Raw genomic sequence first — 21,515 nt, forward strand, 5'->3', positions numbered from 1 at the left:
TCTCAAGGACAATTACAGATGGATAATATATGTTATCCTTGGCAACTGCATGTAAATTCCATGAACAAATAGTTAAAGACTTTTTTTTCCCATTCCTCCCTCCTATATTCTGAGGATTCTACAAATGGTAGCCCTGAAGTTTTAACCATGAGGTGTTTTTTTTAAACCAAAGAGTTGTAAATTTGAAGTTGACAGTGATTAACCCTTATACCTGAGCACATTAAGTTTTCAAGAAGATATGCAGCTGCACCTGAAATATATATCCCAAAACATTCAGCACATTCAGGTGATCAAACTACCTTTGGTTCATAATATCAAACACATCACTGATAACAACAGCCAAATTTATTTCAAAGAAGCGGGATGATGGCAATTCTTGTTTGGTGTAGAGTCACACATCTGCGAAATAAAGGCAGGTGCTCAGTCTATACAATGGTAACCAGTAATGTGATTTCTTTCCTAGATCAGACAGTCACAGACAACTCAGCATCACCCAGTGCTGATAGAAAATGGTAGCTCCCATTAAAACTAGTGAGGCTGCTCTGGGATGTGCGCACTTATCTTCTTAATCGAGTAATACCAAGTGATAGAGAAGAAAAACACAGAAAATCGACACAACAAGTTACCATAGCTGTAAAACAACATAAATAACAAAAAGGTGTATCACTAATTATGTATTGCCTTGTCTTTCTTTTGTTAAAAAAATTAAGAGGCACGTGAGATATGTTTTATTGATATTTCCTATTGTTATGATCTCTATAGAGGCCAATAACTATTAAAATGAATCAAATTCCTAGTTAGTAGCTGAAAAATGTACATCAAGATTTCACATTTAATAGCTTTAATTGTATCAAATGACTAAAAACACAACTGATTAAACACTACTTTCTTTGTTGGCAATTAAGTTATAGATATAAAAAGTTCCTTGTTATTCATGACATATCATACACTCTATTAAAATTCATTTCTTCTAGAAACCTGTTCACAGCTATTCCCAGCTTCCAAAGGGAATAGGAGTAGGCCATACAGTCCATTGAACCTGCCCCACCATTCTAGACCATGACTGATTAACTCTCCTCAATTTCATTTTTCTGCATTATATATTTTAATGTATTATGTCCTTTAATGCCATCAGTTTCAGAATCCAATCAAATTCTATCTCAATGATTGAGTTTCCACTGCTCTCTGGGGTAGAGAATTATGAAGCTTCACCTCTCTGAGTAAATAAATTCCTCCTCATCTCCACCTTAAATTACCTGTCCCTTATCTTAAGATTGTGTGCCCAATTCTCGAGTCAACTACTAGGGGAAATATCATATTTAAATCTAGAAGTCACATGACACCACAACTTCACCTGATGAAAGAGCAGCACTCTACAAGTTTGCAATTTCAAATAGACTTGTTGCATTATAATCTGGCTGTCATGTGACCTCTGATTTTGTCCAGATTCTAGAGTTGTGCTGAAAAAGCCCAGCAGGTCAGGCAGCATCTGAGGAGCAGGAAAATTGACATTTTGGGCAAAAGCCCTTCATCAGGAATAGATTTTGTCCACCCCACTCCAACACTGGCACCTCCACATCATATTTAAATCCACCCTATCATGTGCTGTAGGAAATTTCTGAATTTCAAAAGATTGCCTCTCAATCCTAAAAACTCTCGCAAGTACAGACCCAGTTTCCTCAATTTCTCTTCACAAATTAACCTCAGGAGTGACATGAAGACCAAAAGTGTACACAGTATTGCAAGTGAGATCATATCAAGGCTCTGTGCAACTACTTCAAGACATTTCTACTTCTGTACTAAATCCACTTGAAATGAATGCCACCATACCATTTGCAAATTACTCTATGACAGAGTCTCCCAGATCCTTTGGGACACCAACACTTGTCATAGCATTTAAGAAATATCCATTGTGTTTTTCTACCAAAGAGAATAGATTCACAAACTTTTACTTTATATTCCATGTGCCACTTTCCAGTCCATTCACTTAGCCTGTCCAAATCTTCTTGAAGCCTCCATGTACCCTCCTCAAACTTGTGGTTTGACATTATCAGCAAATTTGGAAATATGACAATTGGTCCCCATATCCAAATTACTTGTATAGATTATGAACATCTGTTGAGCCAGTGCTGACCTTTGCAGTTTGCCACTCCTGAAAATTATCCATTTTTTCCTACATTCTTGCTTTCTGTCTATTAACTGATTCCTAGCCCATGGGAGTATATTCCCCAAGTCTCATGAACTCTAATTTTATTTACTAATCTGTGTGATATCTTATCAAAGCCTTCTGAAAATCCAAAAATACTATATCTACTAGTTTTCCTTTGTCTATGCTGCAAGTGATATCCTCAAAAAACTCAAACATGTTTGTCAAACATGATTTCCTTCTTGTAAATCAATGTTCACCATGCTCAATTCTGGGATTCTTTTTAAATGCTCAGGTCTCACATGCTTTAAACTACATTCTAATATTTGTCCTGCAATGAACATCAAGCTACAGATCTGTAATTCTCTATTCTCCCTCTTCCTCCCTTCTTAAAAAGTGGGGTTACTTCTGCAACCTTCCAGTCAACAGAAACTTTGTTTCAAGAATCTATCAGTGCATTTACTGTCTCCACTATTCCCTTCACCACGCTGATATGTAGCTCATTTGGTTCAAGGGATTTATCAGCATTCAATCCAGCTGATTTTTCAAGTACCACCTCTTTTCCAGTACTGACATATTTTAGTTTTCAGTTACACAGCCTTTGGTCACTTTGTATTTCTCAGAGATTTTCTGTATCTTCTGCTGTGAACATGTTGTGGAGGTGCCAGTTTGGACTGGGGTGGACAAGTTAAAAATCACACAACACCACGTTATAGTCTAAAAGGTTTATTTGGAAGCACTAGCTTTCAGAGTGCCGCTCCTTCATCAGGTCATTGTGGAGCAGGGATCACAAGACACAGAACTTATTACAAAAGATCACAATGTCATGCAACTGAAATGATATATTTAACAAACCTAGATTGCTGTTAGGTTGTTCATCTTTTAGAATGGGTTGCAGGTTTCAGTTCATTATTATTTAATTCCCAGAACTTCTTTCCAGTCACATTCTCAAGATAACTTAAGGTTTTATTTAAAAACGTGACATCTCAGCTCAGACAATGCATTAAAGGTGTGAGGTTAGAGCCTGTCTGTATCCTAATCTTGAGCTAGACTGGTTCTATTTCCCAAGTAGGAATTTTTAAAATGTTACATGGATTGACGGCTTGCATTGACGGCCTGCAGATTGTGGTGCTGGAAAAGCACAGCAGGCCAGGCAGCATCCGAGGAGCAGGAGAATTGACATTTCAGGCATAAGTCCTTCATCAGGAATGAGGCATGTGGGCTGGGGGGTGCTGAGAGATAAACGGGAGGGGGATGGGGCTAGGCGGAAGATAGCTGGGAATATGATAGGGAATGGGGGATCCACCTATCACAGCCCCACCCCCCCCTTCCCATTTATCTCTCAGCGCCCCCCCAGCCCACATGCCTCATTCCTGATGAAGGGCTTATGCCCAAAACATCGATTTTCCTGTTCCTTGGATGCTGCTTGACCTGCTGTACTTTTCCAGCACCACACTCTCAACTCTGATCTCCAGCATCTGCAGTCCTCATTTTCTCCTGCCTGCAGATTGTGTGCTTTTTGAACAAAATAGAATATATCTGCAATTACGATTCTGCAAATGCAAATTCACCCAGTAGACTTATATGTGTGTGTGCATGCATGTGAGGGAAAGACAGAGAGTGTGTTCAATATATTGTTTCAATTGCATGGCTCTGTGATCAATGGAGAAACCTATCAACCACGATGGAAGGCAGAGCAGACTTGATGATCCGAATGGCCCAATTCTGCTGCAATATCTTAAGTCTTAGTTTCTCCCCCATTTTTCTGTTTTCCATTACAAGTTTTCCTGTACCCATCTGTAATGGGCCCACATTTATCCTTTCTAATCTTTTTCCTTTCATATATCAAAAGAAGTTTTTACAGATCAGCTTTATACTCCTTGCTCTCTTTCATTCATATTCTCTTTCTGTTTTCCTTATTAGTTTCTTGGTCCTCCTTTGTTGCGTCCTAAATTGCTCCCAATTCTCCACTGTTTCCTCGAGCTTGTAATGCAATCTTAAAATGGCTTCCGCGACACTCTTTCCTGTGGCAATGAAACACATTAACTATGTATCTAAGTAGAAATATTAATATGTTAAATTTGAACTCAAGACCTTTTCATCTTAGTAATGAGATAGTTTACAACACAATTTTATATTTTAATATTTATATATCTTTCTGGGACTTTGGGAAGATCAAGGTTTATTCATTGTAGGCAGCTGTCATTGTCCCCATGAATACCCACACCTCTCTCTCAATAAAACAATCCAAGCCATCTTCAGACCTCTAACACCTTACCGATGTACTTTAAAATTATACAAAATACTAGATTAGGCAATTATTTGGCCCCTTGAGCCAACTCTTCCATTCAATAAGAATGTGGCTTCTCTGAATTGTGGCTTTAATCACCTCAAAAAAATGCATGGCTACCTTGTTAATCAAAAATCTTTCTCCCACAGTTTAAAATTCCAATTGGCTGGATCAGATCAGGAAGCAAGTATCAAAACCTCTGTTGCTCTATTTATATTTGTCTCCCTGCCCCCACTCCATTTGGTTTCCACAGGAGATTATTGTTACAATATGTAGTTCTAGCACATGCCATAGATTGTAGGTTTCCTCCCATAGTTTTTGAACTGCCATAATTTCCAGTATTTTGAAAACATTATAAAGTACACCACTGTAGTGCAAATTACTTACATTGTCATCAAACAATTCAATTATCATATGGAAGGAGCAGAGCATGCAATAAATTGTTAATACTTGTGACCTCTGTCTCAGAAAGGATTTTTACAATTTTCATTCTTTATGCTGTTTTTAATGAGGGTTTGTCAGGCTAAGGAGAAACAGAAGATGACAAACATTTCCACTGAGAGTGGGCTATTTTGTGGAACATGTTAATACATTTCCCAGAATTCCTGTTTACAGAAGCAGCCCGAAGTTGTATGCTTTCTTAGACTCGGGAACAAACATTGTTGCAATCATTATTTCGGAATAGAAGTATTCAGAATTTTTTTAAAAAATTAGTCCTGCTATTCTCGATCACAAATGGTTGGAAATGATCAAAGAAATTGCAGCAATTATTTTCATAGATAATGCAAAGTGAAGAATCCCTTAAAGAGCCTGAACTTATCAGGAACGTGCAGATTTTTTTTGTCAGGGCAGGGCAAGATGCAGTTGAAGAAAATGATTGAGTCTCTTTGTGCTGAGAAAAATATCAAATGGTACAAATAGGTTTTGCTGGGACATTTTAAGGCAAGTTCATTTAAACTGACCAAACCAAAAAGTGACAAAGTGCAACAGTGCAGCTTAGTGGAATATGTGCGGTACTGCATGACCACAATTTCCAGTGATGGCTCCTTAAAGCTACATATAAATAGTTTGTATGAAGTTCACTTCTGATAAAAGCAAAATCTTTACAGTTCAGATTCACAATGGATGAAGCCTTTATCATTGATGGAGTTATGCAGCTAGCTTTTGCAAAGAAAAACAGAAGATGTAGCATTTCAGATGTTGAATTATTGAGTAAGAATTATCTACTCCTAGAGTTCAAGTATAGGGTGAGTACACAGGAGCTGCTGCACTAACACATAGACCTGTTCATGGCTGCAGAAGAAAGTGGACCATAAACAAGACAGGTCAATGGTGTATCTCATTTCTTGTTTATTCTCTTTCAGGTATAAAGGATTTAAAGGGAACTGTTCTATTTCCTTTATTGACCAGTTCAAAGCTCTCCATCAATGTAATGTATTCTGTAAAATGATGGGTCTGAAATCTCTGAATCAACATAAACCCAAGACGATTTCCCCAGTGAAGACCCAAGTATCACAACCAATTCCATGGTCAACAAAGAAAATGCCGCAGAGTCCACAGAGCACGAACAGAATCTTTGTAAAGAGTACATTTGGAGACAAAACTTCACAGAGACATTTATAAATGCCAGAAGCAATCATTTCTGCTGCTGCATGAGCCATGTATCTTATTTGTGATGATTATATAGCATCACATTGCCTGTCATGAAGATTTTTGTCAACTTATCAATGCAAGTGAAAAAAATTCAAGAGTAAAATCATCAATCCCAGACATTCAGGAGGGAATTATTTTGAAGAAAATACACTACATTGTAGCTACATTTATGAAGTTACTGTAATCTGAATAGAATCTTGATAATCTGCTACCTGGATAGTATTAAGTCTCCAAACTCATTCACTTCGTTGCTACCTATTCCGCAGAATTTTATGGCTTCTACTGTGGTTACTGCTCTGCTGAATTTTATTCTTTCACCAAGCTCCAGATCCATCAAACTACACACTCTACCCGCACTCAAAATCCTCCTTGCAGTGAGGGAAAACTTCATTGTGCCATCCCATGATATTTTCCCTCAGACTGCTGTAACTTCTCCTTCCCTTAACCTTCCTGCCCTATTATGTATTTAAAAATATCAAACTTGGTTTCATCCAATTAATATTTCTTGACTTAGTTGCTCTGTTACTTTTATTCAGCTTTTCTTGTGCAACGTACCGTGCAATGTTTCTGTTCAGATTTCTTAAAACAAAGATAAGCAAAGCCATCCCAATCTGTGATTTAGTTTTAAAGAATGTAACCCTTTTGTAATGCTCTCAAACTATTTAAATTGTTGCATCCTCCAGTAATTTATGTAAGATGAAAACAGCCTCAGATTATAATAAAGATATGGCGCAAATGTTATATGTAGTAGGGCTATTGTTTTCATTTGTTTTAGTATTAGTTTTATTTTGATGGGAGAATCTCATGTTAAAATCCCAGGCAGAGAGGGTCAGTCTAGAATACAGTGTGATGCTGTGCTTTACATAAGGTCAATTATCACATGGAAGCCAATTATTTCCAGGTCTATTTCATTAACATTTTTCCGAACTGCTTGACTTCAATTTTGAATGTGCCATTTCAACATCAGGAAGACTGAAGCCACTGTTTACAAAACCCCATCATAACCTTTGCTCACTTGGCAACTATATCTTCAGGCTAGAACAGAGTTAACACAGCCTTGGCATCCTGCTATTCCTGAACTGTCCTTTAAAACTCAGATGTTTTTCCATTAGCAAGACTATTTACCTTGCATGTTTGCAATATTGTCGATCCCTTCCCTTACCTTAGCATCTCTGCCACTCAAAAACTTACACATTCCATTGTCATCCAAACTTCACATATGTAAAGCTTTCCTCACTGAGCTTTCATTCTTCATCATCTATAGCTGCAACATGTCCAAAACCCGACTGGCGTTGGAGGTGAACAGAGATACTTTTACATTGAAAGTGACAGATAGAAATTTTATCTTTTTACTCCTGAACAGCGCGTAGAGGATTAGGAAAAAGTGAAGATTGCAGATGCTGAAGATCAGAGTCGAAAGGTACGGCCCTGGAAAGGCACAGTAGGCCAGGCAGCATCCGAGAAGCAGGAGAGTCAACATTTCGGGCATAAGCTCTTCATCAGGAATTTTGGGGGGGGAAGGGGCCCAAGGGGGCTGAGAGATAAATGGGTGGGGGGGGTGGTAAGAGCTGGGGCAGAAGGTAGCTAGGAAGGTGAGGGGTGGGATGGATAGGTGGGAAGAAAGATGGGCAGGTAGGACAGTTCAAGAGGTTAGTGCCAAGTTGAAGGGTTGGATCTGAGATAAGATGGGGTAAGGGAGATGGGGAACTGGTGAAATTGACATTGATTCTGTGTGGTTGGAGGGTCCCAATCCAGAAGATGAGATATTCTTCCTCCAGGCGTCAGGTGGCTAGGCTTTGGTAGTCGGGGAGGCCTAGGACTTGCATGTCCTTGAGGGAGTGTGAGGAGGATTTGAAGTAGTCAGCCACAGGGCAGCTTAATGAATCTTCTCTGAAACATTCTGCAAGTTGGCGTCCTGTCTCCCCAATGTAGAGGATACAACATCGAGAGCAATGGACACAGGAGATGAGGTATTTGGACGTGCAGGAAAATGTCTGCCAGACGTGGAAGGATCTTTTTGGGCCTTGGATGGAGTTGAGGGGGGAGGTGTGGGCACAGATTTTTCACCTCTTGCGGTGGCAGATTAGCCAAGTGAAAATATTATTGTAGATAGTAGTTTAGAAATTTCTCATTTATTGATCATTTATGCTTATGATTTTCAAAGCAGTAGTTAGCATAGATTTCTGAATATTAATAAAATGTGGACTTTCTTAACTTAGGTTAACCAAGTTATAAATTCTACTTCCATGCTATATGGTCCAATTGCTTTGTGACAACAAAAATCAGTAGTAAGAAGGTTATTTTGTTTTGCATATTGGATAATTCAGTTCTGACAGGAATATCCAAACTCAAATGATGTTTATAAGATTGCTACTTTGATTAAAAGAAAAATGTGCCAAACTTTAGTTTATCTTGAGGACAGATGGATGAGACACCTTCTGGAACTGGTAGAGTTGGTGTGGTCAAAGTATCCTGCATTTTTGCTTGGGGGCGTTCTGGGATTTTGACCCAGCATAGCCCCCTGGTTATAGATGCTTTTGCCAGCAACATACTGTGTCAGAGAGACACTGTCGTGCCCTCTCAGGATCTCATACATTTCAATGGAATCACATCTCTTCTAAACTCCAGGTGTATAGCTATGCTTATTCACTCTCACCCTATATGCCAGTACGGGATATTGATTAGCTCAGTTAGCTAGCTAGCAGGCTGGTAATGCAGAGTGATTCCAATCGCATGGGTTCAATTCCTTCGTGAGTTAAGGTTACTGTGAAAGGTTCTCCTACTTCTATCTCTCTCTTTACTGGAGGTGTGACTGTCAGGTAAAACCACCACCAGTCATCAACGAGAGAGTAGCCCAATTGTCTCTCGTCCCAGGAATCAGTCCGTTAAATCTTTGCCCCAAATCTTCTAGGGCAAGTTCTTTCTTCAGTACCAAGAACCAAATCTGTACTTATCCAGCTGGGAGCGGGTGCTCACAAAAGTCCTGTAAAACTCCAAGAGGACTCCATAACTTGAGCTAGACCTAACCACAAGGTTACAGATTGTAATCAAAAAATATTCTGCTAATGCTGATGGCTTCCAGCACCTTATGGTGACCCTGTTTTAAGATGTTAGAGTTTTCCTGAATTTATTATGCTCAACATGGTGGTAGTGTCACACATATTGGAGGGTGTCCTCACTGTGAAAATAAATCTTTATGACCACAGGGATTGTGCTTAGTCGCTCCTTCAAATACTGCTATACACGGAGGCGTCTGTGATGAGTAGATTGGTGAGGATGAAGAGGAGTTTTCCTCACCCAGGTTCTCGGAGATCCTGCTGAAGCTCAGAAGAAGGGTCACTGGACCTGAAACATTAACTCTGATTTTCTCTCCCAGCTGCTGCCATACCTGCTGAGCTTTTCTAGCAATTTCTGTCCTTCAACTTAACTAATCAATGTTGGTGCTCATGCTCTACATAAATATTCTCCAGGCCTATTTCAGCTAAACTGAAACTGTATATCTTTCCATTCTGAACTCCTTCAAATAGCTTGCCCATAAATGCGTCTGTGCACTTGTCCTAACTACTCCTGGTAATGTGATTCATATTCTTACCACTCACAGGATAAAGAGATTGATTCTGGAGTTCCTATGGAATTTATTGGTTATTAAATTTTTATATGTTTATATTTGCTTTGTACTTCCTCACAAGTCAAAATATTTCCTTCTGTCTATCCTGGCCCTTGTCCTACTATGTCTTTAAGTAAGTTGGAGCTAACATCTGTTTGATAATGCTACTGCAAATTTTTTTTGGATTTTTAGCTACTTGAAGTGTTTTTTTGTCATCTCGTTGTTTGCAAATTAGCTACTTTAATAACCACATTACAAAACAGTTGCATTTAAAGCAGTTTAATAATATGACATGCTCTGCAGATTTTGAGCTTTGATAGGTCAAAATACAAAATGAAAACATGCTGCAATAGGTTTAGTTTTATTTTGACAGATTTCTGTTAGCTGGGTACAGTTAAGATACAGGTCAATCGTGATAGTCTAAACAGCAGAATAGACTCCATACACTCAATGGCATACTCCTGTTCACGTGAGCAACAGTGTTCTCTTTTTCAAGAGGGTCCAAGTAGATGAATATCTATTAGATTTACGCCTGAATTCTTGAGGCAGCTACTGACATGTTTGTTAGAATCAAATTGAACTCTGCAAGTCCCACCCTTTGAAAAGGAGTCATAGTAAGAATGTCATCGGGCTGGTAATCCAGAACCTGAAGCCAATGCTCTGGGGAAATGGGTTTGAATCCCACTGTGGTAAATGGTGAATTTTTAATTCAATCAAAATATGGAATAAATAACTGGCTTACATGTTCACTATTGGCTAATGTGATTGTCACAAAAACCCTTCTGTTTCACTGATGTCTCTTAGGGAATGAACTATGTCATCTTTACCTGGTCTGGCCTACATGCGACTCCAGATCTGCAATAATGTAGTTGACTTTTAAACTGTCCTCTGGGGAATTAGGGATTGGGTAATATATGCTGGCTCAGCCAGTGATGCCTACCTCCTGTTAAATGAATAAAGGAAACCTTTCCATTTTTAATTCATACTTTTCCTCCAATCCAAAGTTACAAATGGTGAGTTGCATCAGATGTACAGCACTAAAAAAGTTAAATCAAAATACTGTGGATACTGAAGATGTGAAATAAAAACCAGAGTGTTGAAGAAATGCAGCAGGTCTGGCAGCAACTGTGGAAAAAGAAGCGAAGATAGCATTTCAAGTGCAATATGACTCTCCTTCAGAACCTTTAGTTCAAAAGGTGGTAACTATGCTTCATTCTCCATAGATGATGCCTGATTTGCTGAGCTTCCTCAGCACTTCCTGTTTTTATTATCGGTGGTGAACATTTGGTTACCTCACTAAGTCAGTTGAATAGAATTTATTTGAAATCATAAACAGTATAGTGATAATAATATAGATTCCATGGGGAAAAAATTAAAAGGAAACCAATTGGGCGGCACGGTGGCACAGTGGTTAGCACTGCTGCCTCACAGCGCCAGAGACCCGGGTTCAATTCCCGCCTCAGGCGACTGACTGTGTGGAGTTTGCACATTCTCCCCGTGTCTGCGTGGGTTTCCTCCGGGTGCTCCGGTTTCCTCCCACAGTCCAAAGATGTGCAGGCCAGGTGATTTGGCCATGCTAAATTGCCCGTAGTGTTAGGTAAGGGGTAGATGTAGGGGTATGGGTGGGTTACGCTTCGGCGGGGCGGTGTGGACTTGTTGGGCCGAAGGGCCTGTTTCCACACTGTAAGTAATCTAATCAATTGGGCATCCTGCACTTTATCTTAAATGAATCAACTGATCTTGAATATATAGCAGTACATTAATGAAATAACATTGTGAAACTCTGTTAAATGTCATACTGCACAAGTAGAAAGGTTAATGCCAATTTCAGCTGTTCATAACTTATTATTGTGACAGAGTACAGGTATTAACATTGTTGTTAGTTCAATCACAGAGCAGAGAATATCACGTTCATATGACAACTCAATTGCCACACTCAAATGTCAGTTATTATCTACACAATTTACAAAGTCTGGAGGTCACCACTGGAGGGAGATTATTAATAATTAGATGGCTAAAATGTATTAGCTCCCATGCTGAAATTGTGTTCTAGTTATTCAATAGTTGTAGAAACATCTGGGGCACAAGCTAGATAATTTAATGATCCAACAACAACTTGCATTTACAACAACATTTCAAAAGAGTAGTAATGAGACAAATTGACTGGCACCAAGTTAGTGAAGTAGATATCATGAGAGGCAAACAAAACTTGATGAGAAGAGCTGGTTTTAGAGAGCACCTTGAAGGGGGAAGAGGGAGAACTGGGTTGAGGCAGAGATGTTTGAAGAGGAAGATTTGGGCTAAGACACATGCATATGCATCAATGTTGGTGTAAAAAAAAATCAATGATGCAGAAGAAACCAGACTGAGAGGAGGGGCGTGGGAAGGATGTTCTTGGGAGTGGCTAGAGGAGGAGGAAACATAGAAAACAATTACGTTAGTTGGGCATTCTATCAAACCTGTGCCATTCAGTATGGCTATGGCTGACCTGTTCCTGAATGCCATATTCCTGCTCTGTCCAAATACCGCTCAACATATTTAGTGTTTAGAAATCAGTTTCTTTCTCAAATATATTCAGTGACTTGGTCTCCGCAGCCATATGTGGTAGAGGTTTCCACAGGCTTACCACTCTCTCAATGAAGAGTTCTCTCTCCTCATCCCAGTCCTACATGGAATAGCCTGTGTTCTGAGTCTGTGAGCACTTGCTCTAGAACCATCCACCCCCCAGCCCTCCCAAAAGCAGGCGAGACTTCATTCTGGCATCCTGTCTGTTCAGCTCTCTCAACAAGTGATTTGTTTCAATGAGATCATCTGTCATTACTATGGAAGCTAGGGGGACTTAAAGTGATAAATATAGATGTTTTGAAGAGTCCACATTATAGTAGGAGGAGTTGGAGGTCTTAAAACACATACAATCTCTGGGACCTGATCAAGTGTATCTTCGGGCATCGTGAGAAGCTAGAGAAGAAAATATGGGGACACTAGCAGAGATATTTCATAAATACTTGTTGTGTGGAAACAGGCCATTCAGCCCAGCAAGTCCAAACCAACTCCAGACTCACCTCCCTACCCTATATCTGTAACCCTGCATTTCCCATGGCTAATCCACCTAACCTACATAGCCCTGGACACTATGGGCAATTTAGCATAGCCTATCCACCTAACCTGCACACCTTTGGACGGTGGTAGGAAAACTCAGCACCTGGAGGAAACCCACACAGACATGGGGAGAATATGCAAACTCCACATAGCCAGTTGCTCGAGGCTAGAACTAAACCCGGGTCCCTAGCACTGTGAGGCAGCAGTGCTAATCACTGAACCACCACTTTGTATCATCAATAGCCATGAGTAAGGTGCTGGAAGACCAGGGGGTGGCTAATGTGCCATTATTTAGGAAAGTCAAGGGAGCTGCAGAGCAGTGACCCTAACATCACTGGTGGGTACGTTGTTGGAGTGGATTCCAGGAGAAAAAATCTATATGAATTTGAAAAGTCAAGCACTGTTTAAGGAGAGCCATCATGGCCTTGTGCATGGGACACTGTGTCACACTAACTTGATTGCATTTTTTGAAGACGTGACCAAGAAGGTAGATGAATATCCTGTGGTAGACATTGCCTACATGGACTTTAGCAAGGCCTTTGTTGAGGTTCTGCATGGTAGACTGGTAGTAAGATTAGATCATATCATATGCTAATCAGGGAGACCTAGCCAATTGGATATAAAATTAACTTGACAGTTGGAAACAGAGTGGGAGTAGATGGTTGTTGACTGGGGGCCTGTGATCAGTGATCTGTCACAAGGATCAGGGCTGGGCCCATTGTTCTTTGTGATTTATATAAATGATTTGGATGAGAACATGAGAGGTGTGGTTTAAAAGTTTGGGGGTGACATCAAAATTGGTGGAATATTGGACAGTGAAGAAAGTTGTCAAAGAGTACAATGCTATCTTGATCAACTGAGCCAATGGGCCAAAAAAAAGTACATGGAGTTTAATTCAGATAAATTGGAGGTGTTGCATTTTGGTAAGACTAAGCAGGGCAGGACTTACACAGTTAATAGTAGGGCCCTGGGGACGGTCATTGACCAGAGAAACTTAGGGGAGCAGATACACTTTTCTTTGAAAGTGGCGGCACAGTTAGACAGGGTGGTGAAGGTGGTGTTTGGCACAGTTGCCTTCATTGGCCAAAGCATTAAGAACAGGTGTTGGGATGTTATGTTACAGCTGTACAAGACATTGGTAAGGTCACATTTGGAGTACTACATACACTCTCGTCGCCCTGTTATAGGAAGGATGTTATTAAGCTGGAACAGCTGCAAAAAAAGATTCACAGGGATGTTACTGAGACTGGATGATTTGAGTTATAAGGAGAGTCTGGGACATTTTTCCCCTGGAGCTTTGGAGTCTGAGGTGTTGACCTTACAGGGGTTTATAAAATCATGAGGAGCATTGATAAGGTGAATAGCCAAGATCTTTTCCCCAGGGTACAGGAGTCCAAGATTAGAGGGCATAGATTTAAGGTGAGAGGGGAAAGATTTAAAAGGGACCTGACAGGAAACATTGTTTTTTTTTAAAACAGTGGGTGGTCTACGTCTGGAACAAGCAGCGAGAGGAAGTGATAGAGGTGGGTACAACGTTTAAGACATCTAGATAGGTACATGGATGTGAAAGGTTTAGAGGAATATGGGCCAAATGCAGGCAAATGGGACTAGTTCAGTTTAGGAAACCTGGTTGGCATGGATGTGTTGAGCCAAAGGGCATGTTTCTGTGCTGGATGACTATAACTCATTCTTGAAACTCCAGTAAATACAAGCTTAGATGACCTAATCTTTCGTCATACAATGATCCTCCAACCCAGATATCAGTCTGCTAAGTGAATGCTACACTCTCACTATGGCAGATCTATCCTTAGCAAAGGAAATCAAAACTGCACACAATATTTCAAGTGTGGTTTCGCCAAGGCCCTGTAGAGTGATAGAAGGATATCTTGTTCCTTTACTCAAATCTTCTTAAAAAGGCCAAACTACTATTTACTGAATCTGCATTCAGTGACTAGCACACAGATATGCAAGTTCCTTTGTACATCATCATTTCCAAATCTATTGCCATTTAAACAATACTCTGCCATTCTGTTTTCCTAATGAAATGGATAACTTTACAATTATCCACATTATAATGCATCTGCTATGTCTTTGCCCAACTGGTTTATAATATCTTGAGGCTTGTTTATATCCTCTTTGCCAGTTACACTCACACCTAGAATTGTGTGTTGTTAGCAAACTTGGAAATATTACACTGATTCCTTCATGTTTCTAGAAAGTGTGAATCAAATGTTGCCCAAGAATGATCCTTGTGATACTTTGCTAGTCACTATCTTCCATTCTGAAGACGACCAATTTATTCCTACTTTGTATCTTGTAGGCTAAGCAGTTCTCAATCCATGTCAGTGTATTACCACACTCCCTTGTGTTTAATTTTGCACAATTACTTCTTATGTGAAATTTCAAACCATCCAAATACACAATATCCACTGATTTTTTTCCTATCTGGTCTACTAGTTAGTTTTGCAAAAATCTTAACAGGCTTATCAAACAATTTCCCTTCCATGTTGATTTTGTCCAATCCTGTTGATATTTTATAGTAGATTCTAGGTTTTTTTTCTGCTACAGATGTTAGGCATAACAGTTTAAAATTCTCCATTTGCTCCCTCACACCTTTTTAAATACATATGCCACCTTCGATGCTACTGGACAGAATCTACAGTTTTTTCCAAAGATGGCAACCAATAGATGCACTATTCCCATGGCCACTTCCTTTCATACCCTGGGATGTAGATTACTAAGCCCTCAGGATTTTATCAGCTTTCATCCTATTAAATCACTCCAGCATGACAGTTTTCATTAAAAAAACTAAGTTCCTTCAATTTCTCTTTTGGCTTCCTAGCATTTCTGTGATGTTTTGTGCATTTCTCTGTGAAGACAGAAGTAGTTGTTTAATTGCTCTGTCATTTCCTAGTTCTCCACTATGAGTTCTCATATCTCAGACTGTAAGCAGCTTACATTTGTCTTCACTAGTTTTTCTTTATATATACACACTTACAAAAGGTTTGTACAGTTCACTTTTATGTCCCTCATGGTTTTACTCTCAAACATTATTTAGCCTTTTTTTTAAAATTAGTGTTTGCTGAATTCTAAACTGTTTCCGATGCTCATACTTGATACTCTAGAGCAATGACCTAATACATCTTAATTTATTTTGTTAGTCATAGTTGGGTCACTTTTACTGTTGTGTTTTTGCATCAGAAAGGAATGTACAATTGTTATAATGTATGCATTTGACCCTAAAATATCAACCATTATCTATGCACCATCATTACTTTGAATTAAATTACCCAATCTGTTACAGCCAATTCGCTCTTCATATGTTCCTTTGTTTAGAATTAGGAACCTTGTTGTGGAACCTACTACATTACTTTTCATCCCAATGAAGAATTTTACTAGGGTCACTCTTTCCCAAAGAACCCTGTACAAGAAGATTATTAATTAACCTCTTCTCATTGCACAATACCAAATCTAGGATAGATTTGTTCCCCATTTGGTTTCCTAATATACTAACCTAAAAAATCTCAAGAAATTAATCCACCAAAATATTTTACTAATGTGGTTTGCCCAGTCTATAAGTAGAATCAAGTCATCCACAATTACTATAATCACCTTAGTTATATGCTGCTCTCATTTCCTGTTTAAAATCATCCCTCATCTTACCATTGCTGTATGGAACCCTATCGACACCACTCACCAATGTTTCCTGCCACTTGCTGCTCCTTGGCTTCACACAGATGCTGGGTACCTGTATTTTCTAAGCCAAATTCCTCTCACTATTGCAATGATTTTATACTTTACTGACAATGCTACCCACTGTCTCTTTCCTTTTGCCTGCTGTTCCTAAACATTGAATATGTAAAAGGTACTGTATTCAGTTCCTAGTCTTGGTCACCTTGCAACTGACTTCTCCATAAAGAATCATACCATACTTGTATACAAGTAATTGTGCTGTTAATTCATCTACCTTATTTTGAATGCCCCATGTCTTCAGATGTAGCACATTTTAAATGTTAAATGTAAAAAAGGTCCTTTTTCCCCCACTAAGGCCCTATTTGCTGCTTTTGTTGCCTCTGCCTTCCACTTATCATTTCTATCTTTGTTTCCCTAGTTTGGAGTCTCCTTTCTCATGTTCCGATTCCCCTGCCATTCAAGTTTAAGCCCTTCTTTACCATACTAGGCAGTTGTAGAGAATGGTTGGGATGGGGGTGGAGGGAAGTCCAGTGACACAACCCTTAAACTTTGAATTTTGAGAACGGAGTACAAAATCTGGACCAATACTTCAAGAAAGTACAGAAGATGTGCTGCATTGTCAGCTGTGCATTCTATCAGATGAGGCATGAAGCAAAAAACTGTCCACCTATGGACCTGAATGTAAAAGATTCCCTGACATTAATTTGAATTAGTGCAGTTGAGCTGCACTAGTGTCCTGACCAATATTTAATCCTCAACAAGCAATGATTAAAAAGGATTACCTGATTATTAATGTGGCTGCTTGTAAAACACATTTGCTAACTGGCTACTGCATTTCCTAAATTAACAACGAGTGTGCTTAAGTCACTTCAATGGAATGCTCTGAAGCCAGTGAAGATGTTATTAAACTGAAAGACTCTTCCTTTCAGTGATCTTTCTATTCAGACATAAAGATATGAATTTTAAATTTAAATGATTGAGAGATGGTGGCTGAGTTGTACTCAGTGCATTTCAGTTTGTAACAAACAGTTTTAGATTAGGTAAATTTTGTGGAGGGTAGAAGAGAAGTCAATCAGGAGAACATCTGATTAGTTGCCTCAGTAAGTTAAAACAAAACTGGTTGAGGGTTTTAGAGATAGGTGATGTTACTGAAGTTAAGCAGTCTTATTGACAGACAGGACAATGGATCATGAAACAAATACAGAATACTGGAAAAACTCAAGCAGGTCTAACAGCAGCTGAGGAGAGAGAGAAAAGAAAACAGGGTTAACGTTCGGAGTCCAGCATGGTCGTTCAAAACGAAATTCAATTCACTGTCCAATAGGATGTCAAGTCGAGTGCAGCCTAATTCCCTAGGCAGAGAACTGGAAGCAATGGCTACAGCAAGGAGTTTTAACATGGGATGAAAACAATAGCTACAGATTGCCCAAAGTTTAATCAAGTGACATGACAGTTCTGCTCCTCCAGCATTACACATTGGACAAACAGTTGAGTGTTCCTAGTGTACATACTGAACCTGACATTTCTTTCACCTGATATCAATATGCTACTCCTTGCTGATGAGGAATAGGAGAGAATAAAGGGTAGAGTTGTGGGGAATTCTAGACATAATATATAATGGAGAGAAGCAATTACATGAGTTCTCTGGCTAGGATTGGTTAGTATGTGTGTTGAATTGGCAAGGGAAGTTCCATTCTTCTGGATAAGGTTTGGAGGAGAATGGTGTGGTTAACTTCAGTAAAGGCTTCAGGTAAGTTGAGAGAGAAAGAAAGAAACAAAGAAAGATCGAGGCTATGGGGTGTAGGATTACACGGTGTGATTTGTGACTGTTTCGGATCACATCTATGCTGTAGGAGGAGCAGAAACTGGTTGTTAGATATCTTCAAGCATGAAGTCAAGGGAGAAATAGACACTTTGGGAGATAGGAAAGGAAATGAAGTTGGAGGATGGTTAGTGGTTTGAAAAGCAAAAGTACCTTCGGTTGTTTCTTTTTCAGCAGAGGGATTATGATAAAGGATTTCAAAAAGGAAAATGAGACACTGAAGAGAGGCAACCATCAACAGAAGCAGTTAACGTGGCGACCAACAAAGCACATTAGAAAGTCAACAATTTGATAAATTGGTGCTGGAAGGAATCTCAGACCAGATAAAGGAGGTCATACCAGAGGGAAACATCAGAGCGGAGGACAAGCACAAAACAGAATCTTGGGGAACTCAGATTGGAGAGATATGACACAAGTAATTAAATCAACCTCTTAATCTTAGACAAAAGAAACCATTGCACACTGAGTTGGGCTATCAGAGCGTGGGGGTGCCATGAGGGAAATGTGCATTTTCGAAAACACTGGATTAGATCAGTAGCAATCCATTGGTGATAAAATTGACATGGGACCTTTCATGGCTATCAAACTGCTAGGCCAGAAACCAGAGTCTGTATACACATACACAAATGGCCATCTCACTGATTTTTAAATTCTATCCATGGTGTCTTCCATTTTCTTAATAATGCTGACTCCCAGACGATTTTCATAGTTACAGATTTCCTCCACCAATCTGCTGTGAGCCAAACCTCTTGGCCAGTCTATTATGGGCCTGCTGGACCATCTGTGGTCAAGCTATTCCTGTCAGCAGCGGATATTCTTGCACACATTTTTCTCATCATCCACACTCTGACCAAATGCAATCCCTACCAAAGGTGGAGATAAACTAATTTAGCATATTAAGGCCTTCTGGTATTCCACACAAACCTTTAATTGGATGGGCTTAATTCCTTTTCAAATGGAATCTTCTGCAACTTTTTTTTCCTCTCGAGCACAGGATGTTGAGGGATGAGCTTCGAGGTTTAAAACATCATGAGGGGCATAGATAACATGAATAGTAAAAAGGTCATTCCTTAGAGTGGGGTGGGGGTCAGAACTAGATGGCCTATGTTTAAGGCGAGAAGAGAGATTTAAAGGGATGAGAGGGGCTTTTCCACACAGGGTGGTTTGTATGTGGAATGTACTACCAGAGGAAGTGGTAGATGCAGTTAGAGTTACAACATTAAAAAGACACTTGGACAGGTACATGAATAGGAAAGGTTTAGGTGGGATATGGGTCAAATGAAACTAGTTTAGTTTGGAAAACTTGGATAGGCATGGAAGAGTTGGGTTGAAGGGCCTGTTTCCATGCTGTATGATGATGTGCGTATGGGTTGTTGCTGGGTAATCCAATCTTGAGTCTGCCACTTTACCCAGCCTGCTGGACATGGATATTGAAAAGATACTTTAGCCAACGTGGATAGTTTTGCTTGTATTAGAGAACAAATGTCATTAGACAAATGGCAAGAAATTCATTTGGCTTTACCGATTTTCTGTACTTACATGCATTTATTTGTGGCTTAGATAGATTGAAGCAGAAACGCTGAAGGCTAACTGTAGTCTTAGAACTTACTTACAAGTAAACGTGTAATAACTGAGGGATTGGCTTAAATACAAGATTATAATCATCTTTACAGTATCCAGAGTGTAATTGCCGTGCTGAATTTCACTGTCTGAAAAAAAGTTAACTTTCCGCGTTGGATGAAAGCGACCCTTTAACTGGGATTCGGAAGAGTTTGTGCAGAATAGGCCTTGCGTGCAGCTGATTCCCACCCGAGCTATTTAGTGTGATAATGGCGTTTGATTTCACTCTACACAAACACCATTGTCACACTCCAGAGCTAGCGGCAGAATTGGAGGTCAGACCAACGGCACCAGGTCCACGATTTTTCTTCTTCAAATCCTTTAGGAAAGTCCCTGATGAAATTAAGCAAACGTTGTCAGGAGGTAAAAGTGACAGTTTGTTTATCTTTTCTTCATTACTTTGAAACAGCTGGAGAGTTCAACAAAAGGTACAAAACGCAAATCACATCAAAAAGTTTATTAAAATTTAACTTTTTCGATTTAAAAAGGAGTGGAAACAGTTGAATTGTTTGCAATACAATTTTTCGTTGAATACCCAAAACGAGGAATGTGCAGCAAATTTTAATTGTAAATATATTTACCAGGAATCGCTCCATTTGTCAAGGGTGTGAGTTAAGTTTAGAAAAATGTCAAAACTTTACACTTTCATCACCACACAGAGGGATAAATCGCTCATTTCCAAAACTAGGTCTCTTCATTACAAACTTTCCTTGCTCCGACCAGAATTTATTATAACTTTTAGATTTCTGTATTATTCAGAAAACTCACCTGTGCAAAGGAGCACTTAGCTCTGGTTGCAATCTCTCCTTAATCTTTAAAGTTGTTCTATTCTGAGTATGTAGTTATTCCCATTCCGTATAACAAAAGACAGTTGCACTGTGCAATCAGCACTGAGAACCTGGTATTTAAATCGGTTTGCCCCAGGTTGCAGGCTCCGTTCCGTCTCCCTCTCTTCACGTGGCCGGTTGCTTTAAACGGGTTGTACCCTCAGTGGTGCGTCACGTTGGACTATTGATCAATTTGTCATGTTTGGTACTGAGTTACTTTTAATCAAACAATCCTGAACTGGGTAGACGCTGCTAACTTGGTGTAGAAGTTATTCTTGTTTTTGCAAAATTGTGAAACGTTCTAATTTTTTTCCCCCCCCGATCGTTAGCCTAGTCTCGATTCCTCCCCGCTTTCAATATTAGCATTTCTATTGTATCTGCGAGCTGTGTTTCTGACTTTTTTTTTGCAAGAACTAATATGATTTTGCAAAGCTGTAGTTTTATCCTAAAGTTGAGTTGGCCCAACCGAGAAGTGGATGGGAACTTAGCGGTTTCCCAATTAAAACAAAATGTTTCTTTTTATAAAATACTACAATTAAGATTGACACTTTTTATTCATTCGGCGCTCCCAGAAAATCAACCGTGTGAATACATTTCGCTGTCTTTATGAATGAATCGTTACATTAACCTTTCAGTGTTGATGGAGTGCAAACCTTGCAAGGATCGATTATGTAAAGCTATACAATGACAGCCACAACGTTCTCTAATCGCATCAGTATCAGTTAAATTACACGAAGCTATTGTTTCCCGTGTCAATC

At 39.4% G+C, this 21,515-nt stretch overlaps 1 protein-coding gene across 1 annotated transcript in view; it reads left to right on the forward strand.

Annotated features, from left to right (window-relative positions):
- The window catches only part of alpk2 (alpha-kinase 2), a 99,305-nt gene extending 92,492 nt beyond the window's left edge, over nt 1-6,813 (forward strand). Inside the window, exon 14 of the mRNA XM_072573625.1 lies at nt 5,801-6,813. Within this exon, the coding sequence (XP_072429726.1) occupies nt 5,801-6,059 (259 nt within the window). The 3' untranslated portion in view covers nt 6,060-6,813. The remainder of the gene's footprint in view (nt 1-5,800) is intronic.
- The last annotated feature ends 14,702 nt before the right edge of the window (nt 6,814-21,515 follow it).

This window comes from Chiloscyllium punctatum, chromosome 1 (assembly GCF_047496795.1).
Source record: "Chiloscyllium punctatum isolate Juve2018m chromosome 1, sChiPun1.3, whole genome shotgun sequence".
Lineage (NCBI taxonomy): Eukaryota > Metazoa > Chordata > Chondrichthyes > Orectolobiformes > Hemiscylliidae > Chiloscyllium > Chiloscyllium punctatum.